Source organism: Ambystoma mexicanum, chromosome 1q (assembly GCF_040938575.1).
Source record: "Ambystoma mexicanum isolate Mex_15411 chromosome 1q, UKY_AmexF1_1, whole genome shotgun sequence".
Lineage (NCBI taxonomy): Eukaryota > Metazoa > Chordata > Amphibia > Caudata > Ambystomatidae > Ambystoma > Ambystoma mexicanum.
Genome location: NC_090922.1, coordinates 80,409,079 through 80,432,555, shown reverse-complemented (window position 1 = coordinate 80,432,555; position 23,477 = coordinate 80,409,079). Strand labels below are relative to the sequence as shown.

At 45.0% G+C, this 23,477-nt stretch overlaps 1 protein-coding gene across 1 annotated transcript in view; it reads right to left on the bottom strand.

Moving 5' to 3' along the window:
- The window catches only part of VPS9D1 (VPS9 domain containing 1), a 1,552,154-nt gene that overhangs the window by 876,494 nt on the left and 652,183 nt on the right, over positions 1-23,477 (bottom strand). The window contains exon 6 of the mRNA XM_069635571.1: positions 7,663-7,725. Within this exon, the coding sequence (XP_069491672.1) occupies positions 7,663-7,725 (63 nt within the window). The remainder of the gene's footprint in view (positions 1-7,662; positions 7,726-23,477) is intronic.

Below are 23,477 nucleotides of genomic sequence, written 5' to 3'. Positions count from 1 at the left end.
GAAATACCTTGTTTTGTTTGTAGGGAATGGGAAAGTACAGCCCCAACATGAAAAGGTAAAAGCCATCTTGGGCACTCCAACTCCCAAGACCAAAAGAGATTTTAGGGCTTTCTTTGGTCTAATAGGATATTACCATAGGTTTATTCCTAACTTTTCGGATGAAACGGCCCAGCTGACAGATAAACTTAAAAATGCCGAACCCCAGAAACTTCAGTGGAACGATGATGAGATATGCTATAACATCTTAAAGCAGACGTTATGCCAAAACCCCATACTAAAGGTAGTCAAAAGTGTTTGTGTTACAGACGGATGCACCTCTTACAGGGTTAGGAAACCTTCTGTCCCAAATTTGCGACGTACTATAACACCGTATACTATACACCATCCGCAAGTTATTCCCACGTGAAAGAAATTACTCTGTGGTACTCGAAGCCTTAGCCATCAAGTGGGCCATTATCCATTTTAGGTACTAACTATTAGGATGAAAGTTCACACTGGTTACAGCCCACTCACCCTTAGTTTGGATTAGTCAACGCAAAGAGTCCAACCCTTGGGTCAGGAGATGGTTTTTAGACCTAAAACCCTATTGTTTCATAGTGGAATACCTGAAGGGAAAAGAGAAGGAAAACGTGTATTTTCTATCCCGGCTCCCCTGTGAAACAAATGTGGCTACATCAAATGGAGGAAGGGCATGTGAGAAACCTAAAGGTGTCTCCCTAGCTAGTCCCCAGGATATGTCATCCAGGTGGCCAGAACACAGCCATCGCCATTGGATCCAGTTCCTGCAGGTGGACCAGTGAGGGAGGATCACCTGGTTGGGGGGTCCTTGGGGAGCGGGACACTGACGGGAAAGGTGCGGTATCCCCCTTCTTTCAACACCTTTGCCCCACCCTACCATGTAGGACATTCAAAACAACTGCTCCCCCTTTTCAGACACAAACACTTTTGCACGACACACCAGAGAAAGGACCAACAACAGAGCCGTTTACCTGACATGCCCCAATACAAGGATCAGGCAAAGTCAGGTAATTGATCAGAATCACACAAACCTGACAGCCCTTTCCCTTCCCCACAGGGATAAAATGTGGAGGAATAGAGCAAAGTACGAGCAATGCAGACCGCACGACGAGACAGCTAATCAGGCCTGGCAGTTCGGGAGGAGAAGAAAGGCGGCGAATATCGAGAGCCTGACGAGGAGAGATGAACAAGTTACTTACCAAATGGTAACGTTCTATCGACTGGATGTTCCTCCAACGTATTCCACATCTTTGACATGTAATGTCCATAGCTGTGCACTTTGGAAACTTTTTCGGCAGAGGGCGTCCTGTGTCGATGGCGTCGGGTCAATGTCCCTCGAAGGCCTCCATCGATGGCGACGTCACCGGATGTTATAAATAGGACGCACAGCGCCCATAGCCTCAGTTTAAGTTTTTTCCCTCAGAACGTGTGGCACCAGTCCCATGCCTGCTGGACTGCACTTAGCTTTGCGGAAACGGAAGCTGCAATCGCATAGGAAATTCTCCTGAGGGGCAGGCTGGTACGGGGATGTGGAATACTGTCATGGCCACAGGCGCAAGAACACAAAAAACACACCATCTAGTGTTGGGGGCAATGGGTCACTTGACTCACTTATGTTCCTTTGGGACCTATAAACACAGGGGTCCTGGCTGGACTCAGCCCTGGCGTCTTTGGTGCCAGGCTCATATAGAGATGTGAGCAGAAACACTTTATTTCAGCGCATGAGTGCTTTTATTTTACAAGAACTTTCTGAAAGCCTTTATTCAAGAGAACATCCTCATGTGCTGACTCATCGGGTTTGCGAGGCAGGTGAACCTGGTGGGCCTGGCTTCAGAAGCTCAGCTATATAAGCTGCTCCATCCTTAAGGCCGGTGCTTCGTGTTACTGTGCACTCACATGCAACGTGACGCTCACCGCAGTTTGGACCAGTTTACTTACTTTTGAAACCAGGCGTTCTCCTGCATACTCACCTCCAAGAAACCGGTGCTTCATCTGCAGACTCCTCTCCTGACATCCAGTGATCTTGATCCCGACACCGCAGCACCGCACTCGGCATCCACGAACTCGAACCCTGTGGAGAAGAAGAAAGACAAGGTTAGAACATCCGTCCTAGGGCCACAGCGCATTTGAACCCTGCGCGCCCCCTAGTTAACAATTTACCAGCTACTTAGCGCTGCAGCTTCATTCCTCATTCCCTCTGGCTGTCGCCACAAGCTCTGCGGCTTCTGCCAGGCCGGCAACATCACCTGCAAGGGAAGAAAGCAAAAGAGCAAACATTAAAAATGACAGCAATACAAGACAACAAACTTTACAATACAACAAAAACAGACGAGGAAAGACAAAGGCAAACAGGAACACTTACCTGAAGTATAGTGGCTTAGTCGCAGCAGGACTGGACTACCACGTGCAAGGGACCAGTGAAGGAACTCTGTCCATATCATACAAGCACCCTTGCCAGAAGCAGCAGGACGGAGTGCTCGCCAAAACTAATCAACAGGTGAGCTTTCCAGGGACAGTGCAACCAACGGGTACCACAGTTTGGGAGAAGGGGTCTGGAAGGGGATCAGGCGCACAAGCTGGCATACTCACGCCCCTATTCTCCATGCAGGAGCAGTCCCGAGCAGCATCACCTATTACCACCAGTCACCACATAAGCGCAGAGGGTGAAGTCAGACCCTAGCGACCTCACCCCCGGGAGGGCTGCAGCCGTGCCCCAACGCCTCCGCAGAGACCAGGTGACCTATACAGACCTCACATCTAGTCATCACTGTGCTCCTGGTAAACCACAAGCAACCATTGAAAATGCATGCCTTGGAGGCATACATTGACAGTGGGGCTGTGGGAAATTACATGGACCAAGATCTGGCTACCCGGATAGGCCTTCCTCTCCGACAGAAGCAGGTTTCGGAAAACATCACAGCATTTGATGGATCTCAGCTATCATCCGGCCCGGTGACACATTACACTGAGAAGGTCACGCTTCTGTGTCAGGTCGGTCACCAAAAGGACATCACCTTCGATCACATCGGCGCTCCTCAGTTCCAGATGATATTGGGAATGCCCTGGCTGGAGACCCACAATCCCAGGATTGACTGGCGTAAACGAGTTCTGACCTTTCCCCAAGACTATGCGACACCTGTTATAGCAAGGGATTCTCATTAAAAGGTCTTACCAACACAGATTCGTCGAAGAAAGAAACCATACTGGGCATCACCAGTTCACTACCACCTGAATACCTGGATTACCAAGATGTCTTTCAAAGAAGAGCAAGCAAACACCCAATCTCCCACAGACCGTATGACTGCCAAATTGATCTGGTACCTGGAGCTCAGTTCCCTGCAGCCGGATTTACGCCCTAACAGAACAGGAAAACCAATATCTAAAAACCTACCTCGATCAGTATCTGGCAAATCGCTTCATTCGTCCGTCCAAGTCCCCTACATCCTCGCCCCTCTTTTTTGTGCTTAAAAAGGAGGGAGACCTGAGAACTTGCATTGACTACAGAGCACTTAACCAGATCTTGGTAAAAAAACTGTACCCTTAACGACTTATCCCCAAGCTCTTGGATCAAGTCAAAAACGCTCAGATATATACAAAACTAGACTTATGAGGGGCCTACCATCTAGTAAGAGTAAAAAAAGGAGACGAGTGGAAGACGGTCTTTCGCACAAAATATGTCCTTTGGGCCATGTATTGCTCCGGCGGCGTTCCAATTTTTCATGAATGACGTGCTCCGCGAGCTGTTGTACGTCTGAGCTCTTGTCTATATTGATGACATTCTTATCTATTCGACCACCAAGGAGGACCACGTCAACGATGTCGGGGCAGTTTTGGAGTAACTGCGGCAACACCGGCTATTTGCCAAATTGGAGAAATGTTTCTTTCATATGACAGAGGTAGAATTCCTCGGCTTTATTCTCACACCACGGGGCATACGCATGGACACGCGCAAGGTAAACGCTATCCTTAACTGGCCCTCACCGACATCCATTGGGGATTACAGAGTGTACTCGGGTTCGCCAACTTTAATCGCCGGTTCATTCCCAGGTTCTCCCAGATCGTCCACCCAATCACCTCTTTACTACGGAAAAATTTACAATTTAATTGGTCCGCAGAGGCAGAGAAAGTCTTCAGGAGCTAAAACAAGCATTTACCACAGCACCAATTCTACGGCATCCTCGACCAGAACTACTATAACGTGGTCGAAACTGAAGCTTCCAACATAGCAATGGGAGCAGTCCTGTCACAACGAGACCCCGAAACAGGTCAGTTGCATCCCGTGGCATTCTGGTCTCGCAAGTATTTAGCCCCTGAATTGAATTATGCAATCACTGATAAAGAACTGCTAGCAATTAAGGCAGCATTCAAAGCCTAGAGACATTATCTACTTGGAGCTAGACATACAGTCACCTTCGTCACGGATCATCGCAATCGACAATATCTGAAGACCGCTAAAGTGTAGTAGCATTTTTCCTAAGGGGAATATTTTTAATGTTGTTTATACTTATTTCATTTACCAAGGATTCCCAGTCTGACGATGGGGATTATTCAAGCATGTGAATCTATGAAAGATCCAATGCTGGAAAAGTATAATGTTTGTTTAATGCTTCAGAACTAAATGAGTCCCTTAAAGGGTCATATTCAGGAAAAAGTCATCTTAACAAGATCTGCTGTCTCCTGTTTGCAGCCCAGGGATCGTTCACACACCACCCATAGGTCCATCAACACCTGAAGGTGTTTCACGTCCCCGGGGATCCCTTATTGAGGTGGCCAGGGAAGGGCCATCGCCTTTGTATCCTGACCCTGGGGGTGGACAAGCGAGGGAGGATCACCTGGGTAGAGGGTCCTCGGGGAGGACACACCGGAAGGTGAGACATGGTATCCCCCATTTCCTGACAGTTATTTACCCCATATTCCCTCTACCTTTATGGGATACTACAACTCCCATAACACCCCTCCTTTCCCTATCAGCCCAACTACCGAGACGAGGAAGACAGACTAGGAAAGATTACCACTAGTAACATGCACTAGCCTTGTCCCACAAATAAGGCGAGTCGGGGTCAAGCACTCAGTCCCAATCACACACACCTGAAACTCATGGATCATTTTCCAAACTATGAAAGGTGGAGCACAGAAAGACACGGGGAGCGAGACAGGTGCCAAGAAGGAAGGCAAGCTGGATGGCGAAACGGAGGAGCAGCTGAGAGAGAGCTGCTGAGAACCCAGCCAGGGAGAACAGAAAGCTGAGAAGCTGGAAGTTGAGGCAGGAGAAAGTGTGTCGAGGGAGCCGTGTCTCCAAGAAGTCTGAACTGTTCGGAGAAGGGAGTCTAAGGGGCTGGCTAATCCCTTCCCTCCATGCACCAGCAAACTGCTTGTTTCCTCCCTGGGGCTGCAAGACCACAAGGGAGTGTCTGAGGGGCAGGTGGGCAAGACCGTGACATGCTAAAACCCAAAGTACACGCAAAAGCATTCACAGCTGCAGAGTTCAAAGAAAGGGAGAGCCCGGTTTGTGATACACACTATTGTGGAAAGCTACAGTGTTACAAGGAAGGCTACATGTTGAAGGATGAAGAACTGAAAGCTTGAATGTAGTAAGCTGGCGAGGGAGCCGATGAGAAACAAAGTAACAGAGCGGTGCCATGTGAGAAGGCACATTGTTAAACACTTCTTGAAATATAACAGAACAGTGAATAATGAAAGCGAAATGTGTTGAAAGCCATTGAAGGAAAAGGCACAAGGGAAAGAAATTGTGCAGAGATCCTGTGAAAGTGAAATTATATTTTTGTGAGACAGGGAACAGAATTTCCGTGGGCCCGTCCTAATGAACTATATGCTTTTGTGAAACGAGGAACAGAGTAGCCAAAGGCCCGTTCTGCGAAACCAAGTGTAAGAGGCACGGACATTGAGAAGTCAACCCTATTGTCAGAGTGGTCACGCATAGGGGTGAGAATACTGTGCGGTTGCGAAAGTCTCAGGCAAGGCGATAATTAAAACACCCTGCTGTCGGAGTGCTCACACATGGGGGTGATAATACTATGCTGTTACGAAGGTCTCCAACAGGTGAACATTGTGAAAGACAAGTACAAAGTTTGGGGAAGGGAGTTCTCGCCAAGCTCTTTGAAGCGGAGCTGTTTAGCTGGAAAGTGTTTCAGCCATGTTTAAGTGTTTGAAGACAGGCGACGGCAGCCTGTGAAAGTAACTAAGAAGAACTGTGATGCATGTCGAACTGTCATTGGAATAGGTGAGGGAAGCCTAACAGATTTATGAGAAATCTTAGAACTGTGTATACTATTCACCTTGAAGGAACTTTGTAAGAACCCCAGTGAAATGAACTTGGGGAAGGGAGTGGTGATCCACTTTCATTGCCATTCTGACTTTCTTTTGATACACTCTTTATTGTCATATATTTTCCCACACTTAGTTATTGTGAAGCGTGAGGGCAAGTATAGGTTTCTGACACAGACTTTTCCTTTGTTTGACTGACTTGGACCATTTTATTTTACTTTGATGGTCGAGACTACTCCCATTATAGAATTAGGGCCAGCTAGAAAGTCTCCAACCACAGTCAAACTTAATAAAGGTGTTGCAACTTGTACCATTTGTGTCTGTGTCCTTACTTGTGATACTATGCCTGCCTCACACCTGTGATGTCACACAACCCCTTTGGCAACCTCACCATCCACCGCCAAGCTGAGGCAGAGGACTTTGTTACACAACTAGTTGTGGCGCAGAATCCGGAGACTGGTGCATTGATCTCCTGTGCCATTTCCTGCAGGGAGAAGTGTGTGCTCTAGAGTAAGAGGACTCGCTTGAGTGATGGATGTCTCTTCTTTTCCTTGTCATCTCCCTCTCCAGGTTGCAGGACACATTCCTGAACTCACCTCTTTGGCAGTGAATTGGAGTGTAGAGGCACCTCCAAAACAGATTTCTCAAAGGTACCTTGATTACTTGCTGCTAAAAGCAGCTTAGCCTTCGAGTGCAGTGAGTGGCTGACCCGTGCTCTTCTGTATCATGACCTCTACAAAGAAAACAGACACAATCCAACTGAGGGTAAGAGCACAACATTGTGCGGCCACACTTATTGCACAACTTACAGCTCAACCTTCAATGGTAATATTGTCAAAAAATGTCAAGTACAAGTGGCTGTTCCGAATAACGTTCAAGCAGGACTTCAGAAAAAGGCCTGAATATGACTTCTGCAGATGCAGATATGTAAGTAAGAATGACATCACTTCTCGCATAAAAGGGCGCCAAGAAGCATTCATGGAGTCACAAGCTGGTGCTACGTGGCTATCTGAAACATTTCCACTTCAGACTGCAACTAATGGATATTTCAAAGCTGTCTAATCTGTGGAAGGAATATTTCCATTAGAAATAGTGTTTATCATACAGAAGCTCAAGCAACTCTCTTCACACAATCCATGCCCATTAACATCAAATTAGGACTTCCATGCAGCTTTGTTTAAAGGAAAGGGAGTTTGCAAACAATGCTCCGGCAGGCCATCTATATTGTAGACAACAGGAGAAATGTTTTGTACCCTGTACCCACATTTTAAATTAATTAGTTGGCCTTCCCACTTCTTTGTGAGTACTCAAAGCAGTCTGCAAGATCTTTGTTTCACATATTGTGCCAGAAAAGGATACAGTCTCTTCTCTGGCTTTTGCAATCACCAGGTTTTCCATCATTTGGCGCTGCAGAGATAATGTCTGGAATAAAGGAAAAATTACCTGTTGGTTATTTTGTACCCTGAAACTGATGTGGATTTAGCTCCCGACTGAGAAGCTGAGCGCAGTGAGGACTAAAAACTGATGGAGAAGTTGAGGACAGATAGGACTGCACACTTTCAGGAGATGGAAAAAACAATACCAGCAAGACCACACAATGCAAGAAGAGACAACATGCAGCCCATACCTGGTAACAAAGGACCTGGGAAGAGGCATGACTATGAACTAATAGTGATAATGGAAACAAACAGGACTACATGCTGATGGGCCAGGGAATATGCCAAACTATGCCATGATAAAGAAGTTGGGGCGGCTGCTAAATTGCATGCAGATAAAGGAGCTTGCAACGCTACAAACTACGAGTTGAGGCAGGAGCAAAACTGCCTCGGAGTGAAAGTTGGTAGAAAGCTAGGTACAAAGAACATAACAGATGAGGTCTAGCATATCATCAACCTGACATTTTCCTTGCCAACAATACCAATGTGGGCTCTAGTTTCCTTTAAGTTTAACATATGTGTTAACATAACCGTTATAGTCTTAACATACTTGCTTACTCATTTTTCAAGGCACATCCCCCTAGTGGCATCATTTCCTAGAAGAGTCACCGTCGGCTAGCTGTCCGTGTCACAGTGACAACCATGTGTGAAGATAGCTTTCCAGAAATTAGGTTGAACTTTTGAAAGGCTAACTGGAGAGTCTAACATTACTGGGCTTTGGGGTGTCTTAAGGGTTAAATCCAGCTTTGGTCTATTGCCTAACAGAGAAGCTAAGCTCCTTATGAAGCCTAACACAAACATTTCTACCTATTAAGTGAAGTTGGTGTAGTTTCTTCTTCTGGCTTAAAGGATTTGTACTGATGCTCCAAAAGATGACAAATTAACATTTAAGTTTTACTGTTCAGACATCTGAAGAGGTTAATTAGACTATCTTGGCCAACAACCTTAAAATGTCTAACTGCAAGGATTTAACAGAACCTGTTGAAATTGATCTTCTGTGTTGGGCATTTTAGACAGCAGATATGCAGACCTGCCTTACCTTGGAGGGAAACCTGGAAGCTCTACCCGCGTTGGCGTCTGCGGCTCTATGAAACAGGCACAGTAGGTAGGCCAGCCGGATCCGCGCACTGGCAACGTCCTGCATGGTTATGTGCCACCATCTGGCAGCCACTACGCATGTGCGAGGAGCTGCAGGTTCAACTTTGCGCTTGCGCATTAGGAAGCCTCCCAGCACTGCTAGGCAACTGGCGGAAATAGCTGTGCTGTCATCCAGTGGCCATGAAAACACACCAGACACAGCTTTTTTCGCATCTAAACGTCTCTTGTTGCGCTTCGCTCCCTTCTTTCCTTCTCCTGCTCTCCATCTCCTGTCCTTGGAGTTCTGCCTTACTCTCTGTTCAAACTTCTCCTTCACCCTAACTCTGCATCCCTTCTACTTGCCAACCTACCTGCTCTTCTCGGTTCTCTTGACTCATCTATCTGCCCTGGACTTTGGTCCTTGACAGTTCTGTGGTGTTTGCGCTCTCCTTACCATCATTACCATGTGGTGCACCGATTTAATGTTTTGCACTGTATTTGCGCCGGTTCTAAATGATTATAGCGAAAACAAAAAGGCAATTTTTTAAAAGAATACTGAATGTATTTGTCTATTTAGGGGGTTCCTCCCCAAACCCCCTGTTTCCCTGTGTGTTTAAGCCCATCCAAACCCCTCCCCACCCATTTTATCCACGTACCCCACCCCGATCTATGTTTCCACAAAAATTCAGTGTTTTTTTCACTGTTTTTCATTCGTTATAAAATTCCTCTCTGTAATTGTTTTCTCTGTAATCACTGGATACCATTTGCGTTACATAAATAGGGGCAACTTTCTGTGGCACATGGAGGCTAACCCCATTTTCCCTCTGCAATACTCCTTTCACTGTGGTATGTACTGGGTTGCATTCCTGTGCCATCAGTTCTTTGTTGGTCGAGAACCTTTGTGGCACTGTGGCGTTGCAGCACTTGCACCAAGCTATGATCACAGGTACTAGACGCCAGCGCTCTGAGGTCCTTGACAGCATTGATGCAGCTGCTGAAGGGCGATCGGGCTGATCCGGTTAACTACCGTCCCACCGCCCTACTTAACCCCGACAGCAAGAAATTCCCCTCACTAATATTATTAAAACTCACTTCCAACAAAAGGCTTAGTAAAATGCAAACACAGTTTCGTAGAGGAATGAGTACCTCTACTAATGGAAAAACCATGAATTGCCTCCAGGAGAAAGCCTGCCGGAAAGAGGGGGCTCCAATTTATGTTGCCGCCATTGATTTCTCACAGGTGTTTCAAACCTATTAACCGAGTGTACCTGCGGGAAAAGTTGAGAATTAGCAAATCCTGGATTATCTACTGGCTCTCCTTATTAAAATTCACAAGAAATCATCAGTACAGGTGAGAATGAATGGGCAGGGGTGCCCGACAGGCAACCTAATGACACACAGGGGACTCCGCCAAGGTTGTGTCTTGGCCCCCTGCCTATTCAATCTTTGACTGTCTGATTTGGAGACATACTTGGAAACCGTGGCCTTCACTCCCCCCAAAAGAAAAATGGCTGCCCTTACTATAAGTTGGATGTCATACGCTGATGATGTCATTTTAACGGACCAAATGCAGATCAGCTTGCAGCGTTTGATAAACGCAAGTAGCCTACGCTTCTGAAAATGATCTGATCATAAACAATGGAATAACAAGCATTATTCGGTTATCTAGTAGGTATAAAAAAATTCATATGCCTTCACATGGTCAGTTAGTGAATCCATCATTTCCCCTGTGACTGAGATAAGATACTTGGGGCTTGACTGACACGCACCCCACCAAATTTGCAGTTATATAACAACTGAAAAATAAGGCGATGGAAAGTGCTGTCCAGTTGAAATTGATTAATAATAGATATTGTAGCTTAACTATTATCCCCTTAATCGAGTATTACAAACTAAAAAGCATACCATCACTACTGTATGGTCAGAAAAGGTGCTACCTTATTAGAGACGTAGATTGGGACAGCATTGCGTCCAAAATCTGGAAGAAAGCGCTCAGTCTACCAACCTGTGTACCGGTGTCCGCACTGCGCTTTGAACTTGGCTCCCTTAGAGGCTGGTACCAGTGGAAGCTTCTATAGAAATATTTTAGTACCTCCAACAGGGTCGCCACTGGGTGAATTTTACATGGAGGCATTCTGCTATGGGCCGAGGGAGTCCCGTAGGTCGTTTTTGCCTGTATGCCGATTCTATTTTAGTCAATAGCAATTTGAATTCAGTTATCTTAGTAGCTAATCCAATACTTGCAAAGAGATCATTATTTAGAGAGGATTGGACGGACACAATCAATAAAATGAGAGCTTACGCACTATACAGCAGTCTAACACAAACTGATGAACCGTTAGGAACTTTACCAAAATACCTGACTAGATTTCCAAACTACTACTTACGGCATCAATTTGTCCGGTTTAGGCTGAACGTAATCCCCATGGGTGAGATTGCATACATTCGTTCTGGAAAGGACCCGAATAATAAAGATTGCTCCTTGTGTAATGAGACGGGTATAAAACTAGAGAAAATTGTATTTCTGAGTGCTCCGCATTACAGGGAATAAGGTACACATTGTTTAGTAGATTTGTACACAATGTCTCTTGTCTGAAAACTAGACAGTTCTTGGACAGGGTTGTAAGCAGACACAAAGTAAGTTTGACAATCACCTTGATAAAACCTCAAGGGTGTACATCAAGGGAAATTGAGTCTGAAAATGAGTTTTGAATTCAAATTAATTGTGATGTTAATATTAAGATGTTATTTTTCGAATCAGTGTCATGAGAATTTCGGGATATATACTTTTATAATTTTATTGTTTGAAATGGATGATAAATTTGGACTGCCAATTTGAGTTTATGTTATTTAAAACTGTATTATTTGTTCTCGATCATTATGTATGGATGTTTTGTTTTGTTTATTCATTTATAACGCGCACCAGACCCAAGGGTTTCAGGGTGCAGCATTTACAGGAAAATTCGAAGCTTAGTTAACATGTTACAAAATAATGGCAAGGAATACAAATAAAAGACAAAAGTACAAGAATATCTACAAAGTGGGGGCACAATGTCACAAGACATAAGCAGGTATGGTACAGCAGTGCATGAATATGTACAAGGATGCAGGTCAAGTTAGCAGTCACACATCAACAGGCATTAGATATTGTTGGATTTGAGCAGGTTGATGTATCCAAGTCTGAAGTTCAGATAAGGTTGGTCTTCTCTGATGGTGTGGTAGGGAGTTCCAAAGTTGGGCCGCTTTAACAGGGAAGCTGCATCCACCCACCGTGGAAAGCCTAAATCTAGGTATGGTGAGGGTGTTGATAGCTCTCATGGGTCTGGTGGAAGTCCTTCTTTGGAATCTGTCTATAAGACAGCTGGGGGCAGCGTTGTTTAGAGCCTTGTGTGGGAGGGATGTAATTTTAAGCTGAATTCTGTTGTGGGTGGAGAGTCAGTTGTTTTGTCGTCTTATCACAGAGATATGTGATCTTTTTAGGTACTCCAAGTGCTGCTATTAAGGCATTATTCTGAAGAATTTGTATTTTCTGGATTATAGATTTATTGGCACCGATGTATAAGGTGTTGCAATAATCGAGCCTGGATAGAATAAGGGCTCTAGCCAAGGTAATGCAGTTATTGTCAGATAGGAAGGGTTTTTCCGTTCTAGTGAGCTTACATGTATAGGCCGTGGTAGAGGCCATGGTGTTCAACTGTTTGGTGAAGAAGAGGGAGGAATCAAGGTAGAAGCCAAGGGTCTTAACCTCCTGGGTCACCTTAATGAGGTTATCATCGATTGTGAATGATAAGTACTCCTGGCCTAGTTTCTTCAGATTAGTGTGGGTGCCCAAGATGATGAGCTCAGTTTTATCATCATTCAGGCATGGATCATGGATAGCCATCCATACCTGAATGATGATACACCCTGTTCACCAAGGCCAAATCCTTATCGTAATCCCCAGAGAGTGGGAGGAGGATCGGAGTATCATCTGCATAGTTGGTGTAGGTGATACCCAGATGGTCCAGATCGTCGAAAAGGGGATTGGTGAAGATATTGTATAAGGTGGGGGATGCACAAGAGAGCCCTGGGGCACCCCACAAGGTATGGGAATGGGGTCTGCTGCTTTTGATGGGGAGAAAACCCTCATTGTTCTATCACTCAGAAAAGACTCTATCCATAGTATGGCCTCTAGAGAAATGGGCAGCAGAGTCCAGGTGTCTGCATAGGACCTTGTGATCAACAAGGTTGAATGCAGCCGAGAGGTCGAGAAGTAGGAGGAGAGCTGTTTTGCCTTTGTCTCTCAACTCATCAACCTGAGCCTTCAAGTCAATGAGGGCAGTTTCAGTTCTGTGTTTGAGACGGAATCCTGATTGCCGTGCTCCTAAGAGTTTGTGGAGTTCCAAATATTTTTAGATCTGGAGATAAGCGATTTTATCAAGTATTTTTAATAAGAAAGGAACTGTTGTGATGGGGCGGTAGTTAGTGAGTATGAGCGGATCTAAGGTTTGTCTTTTCAGTAGTGGGAGCACCCACGACTGTTTGAGATTGCATGGGACAATGCCAGATGCAAAGGAGGCATTGATAAGTTTGGATATAAAAAGGGGCAAGTTCTCTTTCCACATCTTTTATGAGCTGGGCTGAGCAGACGTCACCCTGACAATTGGATGGTTTGAGCGAGAGGATGCTTTTCTCGACCTCATGGATAGATGTTTTAGTGAAGTTGAATCGGGCAATGGGATTAGATGGAATTTCAGTAACAGGGATATCAGGAGTATTGTTGGTGTGTGGGAGATGATTTAAAGATACTTTTTTGTGCTATTTTGTTTTGAAGGGTGGTTACTTTGTTGGAGAGGGCCTGTTGTATATCTGAGGACCAAGTTTTGTCCTTGGTACAGATGTCAGGGGTAGGGATGGGAGACTAACTCCTTTAATATAGTAAACAATTCCTTCGTGCTGGACTTCGCGCTGGTGATCTATTTGTTGTAAGAGTTACGTTTGGCCAAGTAAATTTCTTTTTTTATAAAGGAAGGACATTTCTGAGAGTTTTGTTTTATTGTCTGCTGATGGGAATAATCTCCAGGCAGATTCACAACTTCTCTTGAGTCGTCTTAGGTCTTTTAGTTGGGGAGTGAACCATTTATTAAGGTGCGTTTTGGGTTTGCTGGGTCTGAGTTTCATGGGATCGATCGTATCAAGTGAGGTTAGCATAATTTTGTTATACTCCTTGACAAGGATTTCTGGATCTAGGTCATCCTTTAGCAGGTTGAGGGTAGGGAGGATGGCAGAGATCACTTTGTCCACTGTGATATTTTTTTAGTTCCTAGTTGGGCAGGGAGGGGCAATAGGCGTGGCTGAGGTGAGGGGTCTGGTGGTTGAAAGTGCAAATGACAAAAGGAAGTGGTCTGTTCAGGGTTGCACCGAGATGGTGTTAAAGTTAGCCGAGCAGTTGTATTCTGCCACCCAATCAAGGATTCTCCCTTTATTGTCAGTGGGTTGAGTAATATTTTGGCATATGCCGAGTTCAGTTAGGATGTTGGCAATGGTTGTGGCTTGTTTATCTAAAGGGTCATTGAAGCCCAAGTCAAAGTCACCCAGGACAAATAGTTGAGAAGTGGTTTTGAGATGGTTGGAGAGAAGAGTGTAGAGATCCTCCTCAAAGGACCCGATCTGTCCGTGGGGTCTATAAATAAGGTTGATGGTCAAGGTCTGGGAATTGACTAGTGGGAGTTCGACTGTGAGGACTTCACAGGATTGGGTAGAATGGGACGGGACTAATCTCATGACTAGGCTAGATTTGTAGATGATGGCGATACTGCCACTTCACGTTTTTTCTCTGTCCTGTCTAAGTATATTGTATCCGTCTGGGATTGCTAGTGAAAGCAGAGGTCCTGCCGCTTCGTGCAGCCAGGTCTCAGTGATGGCGAGAAAGTCCAGGTTAACAACCAGAATCAAGTCGGCTGTGTCTGTGGCATGGGCCACAAGCGATCTTACGTTTAGTAAGGCTGCTTTAAGAGGGGGCGCACGTATAACGATAGTGGCTGGAATCAGAGTTTTGTTAGCTTTCTTAGATTTGTGCCATATATGATGCTTGGACGTAGCCTGTAGGCAGGGTTTATGCAAGGTGTAATTAGCATTAGCGGTCTTCTGACTAGTGGAGGTAATATTTTTATTGATAACTTAAACCAAACCATTGATAACTTGGTTTAGCTAATTAATAATAAAAAAAAAGAATTGATGCAAATACTTGTAATGCTTATGCGAAATGCGAGCTAGAACAACATGTCGTCGGTGCGCAGCCATTTTGGACACTCATCTCCCATCATTGTAATAAAAGCCTGCGTCTCTGTGGGCCTCACAGAATAAACAAGCATTTCAGTAGCGAAGGCAGAGCAAGATCACGTAACTACATAAATATTGTTGCTGAGTAGACTTGCTATGGAGAATAGTTATGGTATTGTCCACTGAAGCAAGAATACAGGAACGGAGTCGGAGCGTACTGCAGGTGCATGATAAAGGGTTCTGGGAATGAATGCGAGGAGCAGTGCTGGGTTTTTCCACTCCTGACTGGTTTTTTCCACTCTCTGCCCCTTCCACCTGTGATCTGCTCTTCGGCCGAGGGCAAACACAACTGAGAAGGGCAGGGACATGCCCCCATAAAGAAGAGGGCATTCTGTGGCAAAGTTAGTTAGAACTTGGGCCCCTGGGTGATGCAGTCTCACTGAGAGGGAGGACGCTCCACCTCAGACCCCGTTTAGCACGAGTGATCTCTTCGCCTACCTGCTCTGGGACTAAGCAGTGTTGTAGTGGCCAAGAGGAAGGTGTCTTCTGCGTCTTTGCTAACTGTGAAGCAATTTATATTAATCTTTCTATATATCTAAGTGTATGTTTGTTTATGTATGTTAAGTTCATATATACATATATTGTGTGTAAAAAAAGGGTCTATAACGAGGCATCTTCATTTTTTACTATAATAATTAGTCTATGTGTGATTTCTTGCCTGTCTGAGTCCAATAACTTGTTTTGCCCGGGGCCTGGGAAACATAAGTGTAAGTGTTCCCTCACGTGGCCAAGCAAAAGCAAAACATTTTGGCGCTGTGAGCAGTGTCTTTGTGCTGATATTGAAGCCAACGGATCCTGCTAAATAATTTTTTTTAAAGGTAAAGTTTTGGACTCAGAATGGTAGGAAGAAAAAAAAAAGATTTTTCCCCCCCTTTTTATCTTTCTTCCTTTAGAGTGGTAAAAAGGGAAAAAACGATTAGTGTGTGTCTATGTGTTGGAGTTTTTAATGTAAGGGAGGTGTAACATCCATTTGATATAGTGAGTTCCCTATTTAGGAAAAAAGGGTAGCTCCGCTGGCAGAGACTGTACTGAGGTAACTATCCCAGGTTTGACTAAGAGCCCATATGATAAACTTGCACAAACTTGGGCGTGTGGAGCGGGATTAAGTGAGACCTGGGATAGGAGAAGCAAGCCCAGCCGAAGTGGTGAAATGCTTGCACCAAGAACCTATGGGGAAGGGAAAAGAATGCTCGGCTCTAGGAAGAAGGGGTTGGATTCTTTTACATGTTTTTCGTAAGATGAATCAACAGAATGTGGAATTACAAACAAATGTTGAAAAATTGGAAAAAGAATTAGCTGCGGAAAAACAAATTGCATTAATGCAACAGCTTGAAATGAAATTATATCATAAGGCAGATAAATATCAGGTGGTTGCGGAACGAGCAGCGGTGAGGGTGGCTCGCTATAAATACTGGAAGAGACGAGGAAGGGTTAATTCTCATAAGGTGGCAACAGTAATTGCTTTCGGAGGTGTCGATTGGGACCCCGATCGGTGGGATGGGGATGTATTTAATAGTACCACTACAGATACTGGTTCAGAGCCACAGGTTGTATACAAGCCAGAACCGGCTCAAAGAGGTAATGGTTAAACCCGTACTACGCAGAAAGATAGGTCGTCATCCAATGAATCCGGGAGGAGGTGTGGTGGATATGATCGCACTGGAGGATTTTTCACAGCAGGAAGTCGGGGAGATAATTAACCGACTGAAACAGAGGGCGGGTGAATCTTTGTTGGGCTGGATGGTTATACGATTAGATGGAGGGGCAGCGGGTCTCTTGGAAGATGCAACGGATTCCACTAGGTTTTTGCCTTTAAAGCAGGAAGCCCAGATACAGGAGAAGCTACGGGCATGCCCTCCTCGGGATGCTAATGGTGATGAGGGACAAATGTCTCTTTTACAGTTAGCGTCCCAGGGATGTAACCACAAGTACCCGATTACGTTGCATTGGCCGACGGATGATAAAAAATTATACACTTTGAAGGAAGCTGTTCAAAGAGTTAGGGAACATGCTATGAAAGAGGCCATTCATATGGAAAGCCCGGAGCATATGGGGCTGGTAAACCTATCCGTTTCTACTACAAATGCCCTTATTTGAACTGCCCCTCTGGCATATAAAAATATCATGATGACGTTATTGGTAGGGATGATGGGCAAAATAACTGATTAAGTGGTAGATGTCATTAGACAATTGGCAGATCTGGGAGAAAGGGCAAAGCCGGATGAACGACCTAGAGAAAGGAGAGGCGTAATGAAAAACGCTCTCCTGGGAAGAGCCACGACTCTGGCGTGACGACAAAGGATATGTTTCTGGCCCTGTTAAAAGATAGTGTGCCCCGAGAAGATATTGATGGGATTGAGACACGAGAAATGTACTTGTTGTATAAAAAACGAGGCCTAGATGGAAGGGAGCGGTACAAACAAGTGAAGCGACAGGAAGTACATACGCCAAAAAAGGAGGAGGATACTTTTGGTCCGTCTCCGGAGGGGAGAGACAATGAGTCTTCCAACAAATCTGTGCCTTCCCAGCCGATTTATGCAGACTTACGAAAAATGATGAGTGTGCTGGTGGAAAGGGACTCTAAACACACGCACTCTAAATACGAATATGATGAGGGTCAAACTCTGGTAGCGACAGCCCATATTAAGGTGGACAGACGGCCTCATGTGAAAGTGAAATTATTTTGGCATTCACAAAATAAACAGGAGGTTCGAGCCTTAATTGATACTGGGGCGGAGGCCTCATTCATACATGGGAATCCTTCCAGATTTAAGGGAAGACATTTTATGATTAAGGGATTGGGAGGCAAGGAAACCTCAGCAGTCCAAACGGAAATTGACATAAAAATCGGTCAGTTGAAAAGTGACACATATCAGGTGTTAATTGTCCCCCTTAAGGAATGTATTATTGGATTTGATATTTTAGAAGGATTGACCCTTCGATTAGGAAGTAGAATCTACCAGTTTGGGGTGAGTGCGTTTACTTGTACACCCGTAATTGTTGGACAATTGAAAATGTCCCCGGTGCAGCTTCCGATAGCCACAAAAACAGTGTGTATGAAACAATATCGGATTCCCGACGGGCAAAAGGAAATTTCGGAAACCATCAAAGGGCATGTGGAAGCTGGTGTGTTGCGCTCAGCAACCACTGCTTGGAACAATCCTATCTGGCCTATTAAAAAAAATGGACAGTACATACAGAATGACAGTTGATAATCGTGAGTGGAATAAATATACTCCTCCGTTGGTACCGGCAGTTCCGGATGCAGTAACCTTGATTGAAAATGTACAAAAATGTGAGGGTTCTGGCTAGTGCCTTCTTCACCGTACCGATTGCGAATGAGTGCCAAGAGAAATTTGCATTTTCGTGGAGTGGGAGGCAGTATATGTTTCAGCATTTGCCAATGGGCTACATGTATAGTCCAACCATCTGTCACCAGTTTTACGCGCACCTGGTATCCACGGGGACGCCACCCAGACCTGGTTGGATGATTTACCCTCTCCCGGTCCCTTGGTAAGGCCTCTGGTTAAAGATGGGTCTGTAATATAGGAGAGCTAGATTAAATACCAGATTGTCTTTATGTTTTCCCACCTTCCTTGGCCTCAACTCCTTCCTCCCCCTTGGGCCCTCTCCTCACCTTAATATTGTAAAAGGTGAATTCTCCGTCCTGCTCCTCGTGGCAGGGGCGCGTAGATGTGGGGGGCGAGCAGCGACCAAGTTACTTCACTGGTGCAAGACCCCTGTGGGAATCCAGGCCTGCTGCGACTCCGTAGGTTTGCTGCTTTACAATCTTTATATGCAGTTCTTATGTTCCTCTTAGCGCGAATAATAATGTCTTGCTTCTTTCCTTTTAGGTATGGAAAGCTATTTTGGTGTTGTCATGCAGTTTGAAGATGAGCATGGGCCGGTAGGCGAAAGCGCGGTGTGCGCGATGCTGTCCGGTGAGTGATGCGCGGCGCTGTTTTGACTTTTATATTGCCAACCTGTGCCTTTTCTCTCCTTGCAGGTTGCGATGTTCCTCGCCGAGCGCCGTAATGTTCCAGCAATGATACTGACCAGGAGATGACTACCCAGGTAAGAATTGTGTGGCTTTCTTCATTCGGGAGGAAACGTGAGTAAACGTTTACTAATGCTGTCTTTCTTTCTCCTCTTTTCCAGGTTATGGTATACCAGGATGCATGCGGTGCCGGATGATGGAGTTTGTACCTTCAGGTGAGTGGGACTGAAGTCGGCGATGGATTGAAGACAGGATACTGTTCCAGGTAAGTTTTGTAGTATTCTTTCTCTCTTCAGCAGGTCCTTGGTTTCAGGTAAGCTTGCATCAAAGAACTGGACACAGTGAGCGTTACGCTGCCCACAGCAGAATAACGCAAAGCATGTTCTGCTGTTTGGGTGTGGTTTAAATAGTCACAGGTAAAGTTGTTCAGGTAAAATAGTCCCAGGCCTGCCACACCCAAAAGACTAGACCGCATAGCTCAGTTTCTTGTAACTAAGCTATGTGTGTAATTCCATGTTGGCTGATACCACCCCCCGCACCCCCACCCAAGTTAAATAGTGCCAAGTAAATAGTCCCATTCTGATGTTGGTCTTCACGATGGTTATGAGCCTGGCGCCAGGATTGACTCCAAGAGAGTCTTGGATGAGGTTTTAAGGCCTTTGACCTGGCCCTAACTGGAAGGCTGACTTTCCAGTGAGGGCCAGGGGCAAGGGTCATAACAACCGGCTAGTGGCAGAACACCTAGACAAGATTCCATGCAAACCGGATGTACAGATTGTGCATTACATTGATGACATATTGATTCAAGGTAAGAATGAGCAGAGTGTGCAAGTACACTTGGATCTCATTAGGGAAGGATTGCGAAAGGAAGGATGGGGAAATAAATGACGCTAAAACCCAGGGTCCAGAAGAGACCGTAGTTTTTCTGGGGATACAATGGCATAATGGGCACCGCAAAATGGTGCCAAAGGCAAAACAAAAAATCCTGGAGGTTGTAACTCCTAGAACTAAGAAGCAGGCGCAACAGTTCATTAGACTGTTTGGGTTCTGGAGACAGCACATACCACATTTGGGGCAGATTTTGGCACCTCTTTACAAAGTGACGTGTAATAAATGTAATTTTGAATGGGGTGACGAACAAGAAACTGTGTTCCAATTGGCCAAGGAGACGATTCAGAAAGTGATTGATTTATGGCCATTGAAAGATGGAGAGGTGGAATTGAATGTATCATTACAAGATGTCTATGCCAACTGGAGCCTGTGGCGGAAACAGGACAGGAAACTGGTGTCTCTAGGATTCTGGAGTAGAAAGTTACCCGATGCGGGTGACAGATATACTCCCTTTGAAAAAGAGTTACTGGCATGTTACTGGGCACTCGTAGAAACAGAACAAATGACAGTGAGTCATGATTTATTGATGCAACCTGAAATACTAATCATGCGATGGGTACTGAGCTCCCCTAAGACACACCGAATTGGTCATGCACAAGAGGCTAGTATCATAAAGTGGAAATGGTACATTCAAGATTGTGCCAAGCAAGGTAAAGGTGGCGTGGCTAAATTGCATGAGCAGGTAGCAGGAGTTCCACTCATAGACCTTGAGCCCGGAGGGAGAGTTGCTTGTTGATGAGTCTCCAGTTACATGGGGGATCCCGTATGGAGAATTATCGGATGAACAAGTTGAGCATGCATGGTTTACAGATGGTGCAACCAAATAGGTGGGGATTGAAAGACACTGGAAAGCAGTGGCATACAATCCCAGACTGAAAAAGGTGCCGACCACCTCAAGGAAAGGGAAGAGTAGTCAGTTTACAGAATTATATGCCGTGTATCGGGCTTTAAAGCAGGAAACGCCTGGAAGTTGCCATATTTATACTGATTTATGGTCAGTGGTCGAACAGGTTGGTGGTATGGTTGACGACTTGGAAAAAGAATGGATGGAAAATTCATGCAAAAGAGGTGTGGGGAAAGGAATTGTGGCAAGGCATTGCCGAGATGCTGATGCATACTACTGTAACTGCATATCATGTAGATACACATTGTGCAAAAGATTAATTGGAACAATGGTTCAATTCGGTTGCAGGCGAACATGCAAAAGTTGCGGTCATGGACACGAGGGCTGAAGGAGGATTTGGAGGGAATTGCAAAAAGGGCCCACGAGAAAAGTGGACATCTCGGAGAGAAGGCTACTATCAGGTGGGCACAAGACAGAGGGATTGGTATTCCATTAGAAATTGTGAAAACTATAATCTTGCAATGTCCAAGATGTCAGCAGCAGAAACATCGATCAGTTCCTCACATTATTCATGGTACATTGAAGCGAGGTACATTACCTGGACAAATTTGGCAGATTGATTATATTGGTCCTATGCCTACTAGTAAAGGATGTCAATATGCGTGCACGATTGTGGACAGATATTCTGGTTACATCATGGTTCTGCCCATGAAATTATTGGACCAGGTGGCCGTATATTATGGCATCCCTTTGTAAATTCAAAGTGATAACATATCGCTTTTTAATGGGAAAGTGGTCCTAGATTTCTGTCAAGAAAAAGGTATCAAATGGATTTTTACTGTCCATTACCACCCGGAGGCTTCTGGGTTGAGAGAATGAATGGATTGTTGAAATAACAATTGCGTAAAAGAGGTGATGGTACTTTGAAAAGTTGGCATGAACATCTCTTAGAGACTGTTCAAATTTTGAATAACCGTCATATTGAGAATGGTGAAACTCCATTGATGCGCATATTAATGCCAGCCTTGCAAATCAAACCAAATTGAGCTGTGGAAAAACTGTTGTATTGGGAAATATCCCCTGGTGCATTGGCTCCTTATCGTGCCACTGCTGAGTCGGCTGTGGTGGATTTTCATGCAAGGGAAGAAATTCGGCTTGAACCGAGAAGTATCGCTATCATTGATACTGGGATTGGAGTACAGATTCAGTCTGCACATATGGGATTAATTGCCCCAAGAGCGGGTTTAACCTTGAAAGGCATTCAGGTGTTGGGTGGGATTGTGGATGCAGACTATCAAAGTGTGATTAATGTGATTCTCATTAACAGTGGGGAAAATATGCTACCAATACATAAAGGAGATCGAGTGGCCCAATTAATACTAGTACCTGTAAAACTGTCTATGGTGAAGAAAGGGGAACCACCAACGGTTTTAACTGTTCGTGGGGACAAGGGTTTTGGCTCATGAGATGCAATGGTCCCAGGTGCCAAAGTATGGGTCGAGAAACCTACTGGTCCGCCCATTACGTAATAGCCGCTGGGGAAGAACAAATAGTTCAGGTTAAGGAACCAGGGAAAAGGAAATTGACCCATATCCTGTCTCACAAATGTTATTTGCACGAGTGATGTACTCCACTGATATCCTGGTTTTGAATTCTGCTGTTTTAGATCCTGAGTGTGCTGAGTGCCTGTGTGCGGCACAGTGAGTGAAGTCCATTCGGGAGGATCCGGGAACATGTCAGGGGATGTGGCAGACGTCTCTATTCTCCAAGTGGAATGGGGGATATTGATGAAGACTGAGGTTCCGCCTACCAGTGTTATGCCAGAGGATGCGTCTATCGCAGTTTATCGTGGCACATTATGAAAACGGCAGGGGCAGCGACATAATGCTTTGCTTTTACCCCTTCTGGGATTTCAGTGTCCTTTTCACATCATGGTTATTAAGCCCTTGTCAGACAGCCCGAGAATGTGTGGGTCCATTTAGCCCAGCGATTGTAGAACATTTTGCATTTCTGCTTGACTGATGTACATAGCTTTCTAGATTTGATTTTAACATGTCTTGTGGCCATTCCAACGCCTGCCCCTATTTTAAAGGAGTTATTTGGAGTCTAGCATAATGATTCCTTGGTTGAGCAATCGGATATTCAGAATTCATTTTCGGTATAGGAATATTGTACATGCTGTGCTGACACTATTCAGAAATGGAGAAACAAGAACCGTATCAGGACACATGGCATTGCTCCTGCTCATGTCTGTTATCAAATGACATGTGATCCATCCTACATTGGGAAGTGTCAGCAGCTAAAGATTAATGTGAATGGAAAACAGACTGCTTTTGAGCAACAATTATGTACAAGATTTATAAATGTTTGTGTTGACGTTTCAAATAATATGGTATTCAACTTGAATGTTTTCACTGCTAGCCACTTGAACCATGTAAAACTTCCCCCGGGTAGGTTGTTTTCCTGTGGAAACTTCACTTACTCATACATTCTTGCTAATATTTCAGGTGGCCCATGTGCTTTGACACGCCTTGGTTTAATGATGTATCCTTTAAAACCTATGATTCGGCATTCTATATGTGCTGCTTCATATACTGCCTTAGCGCAA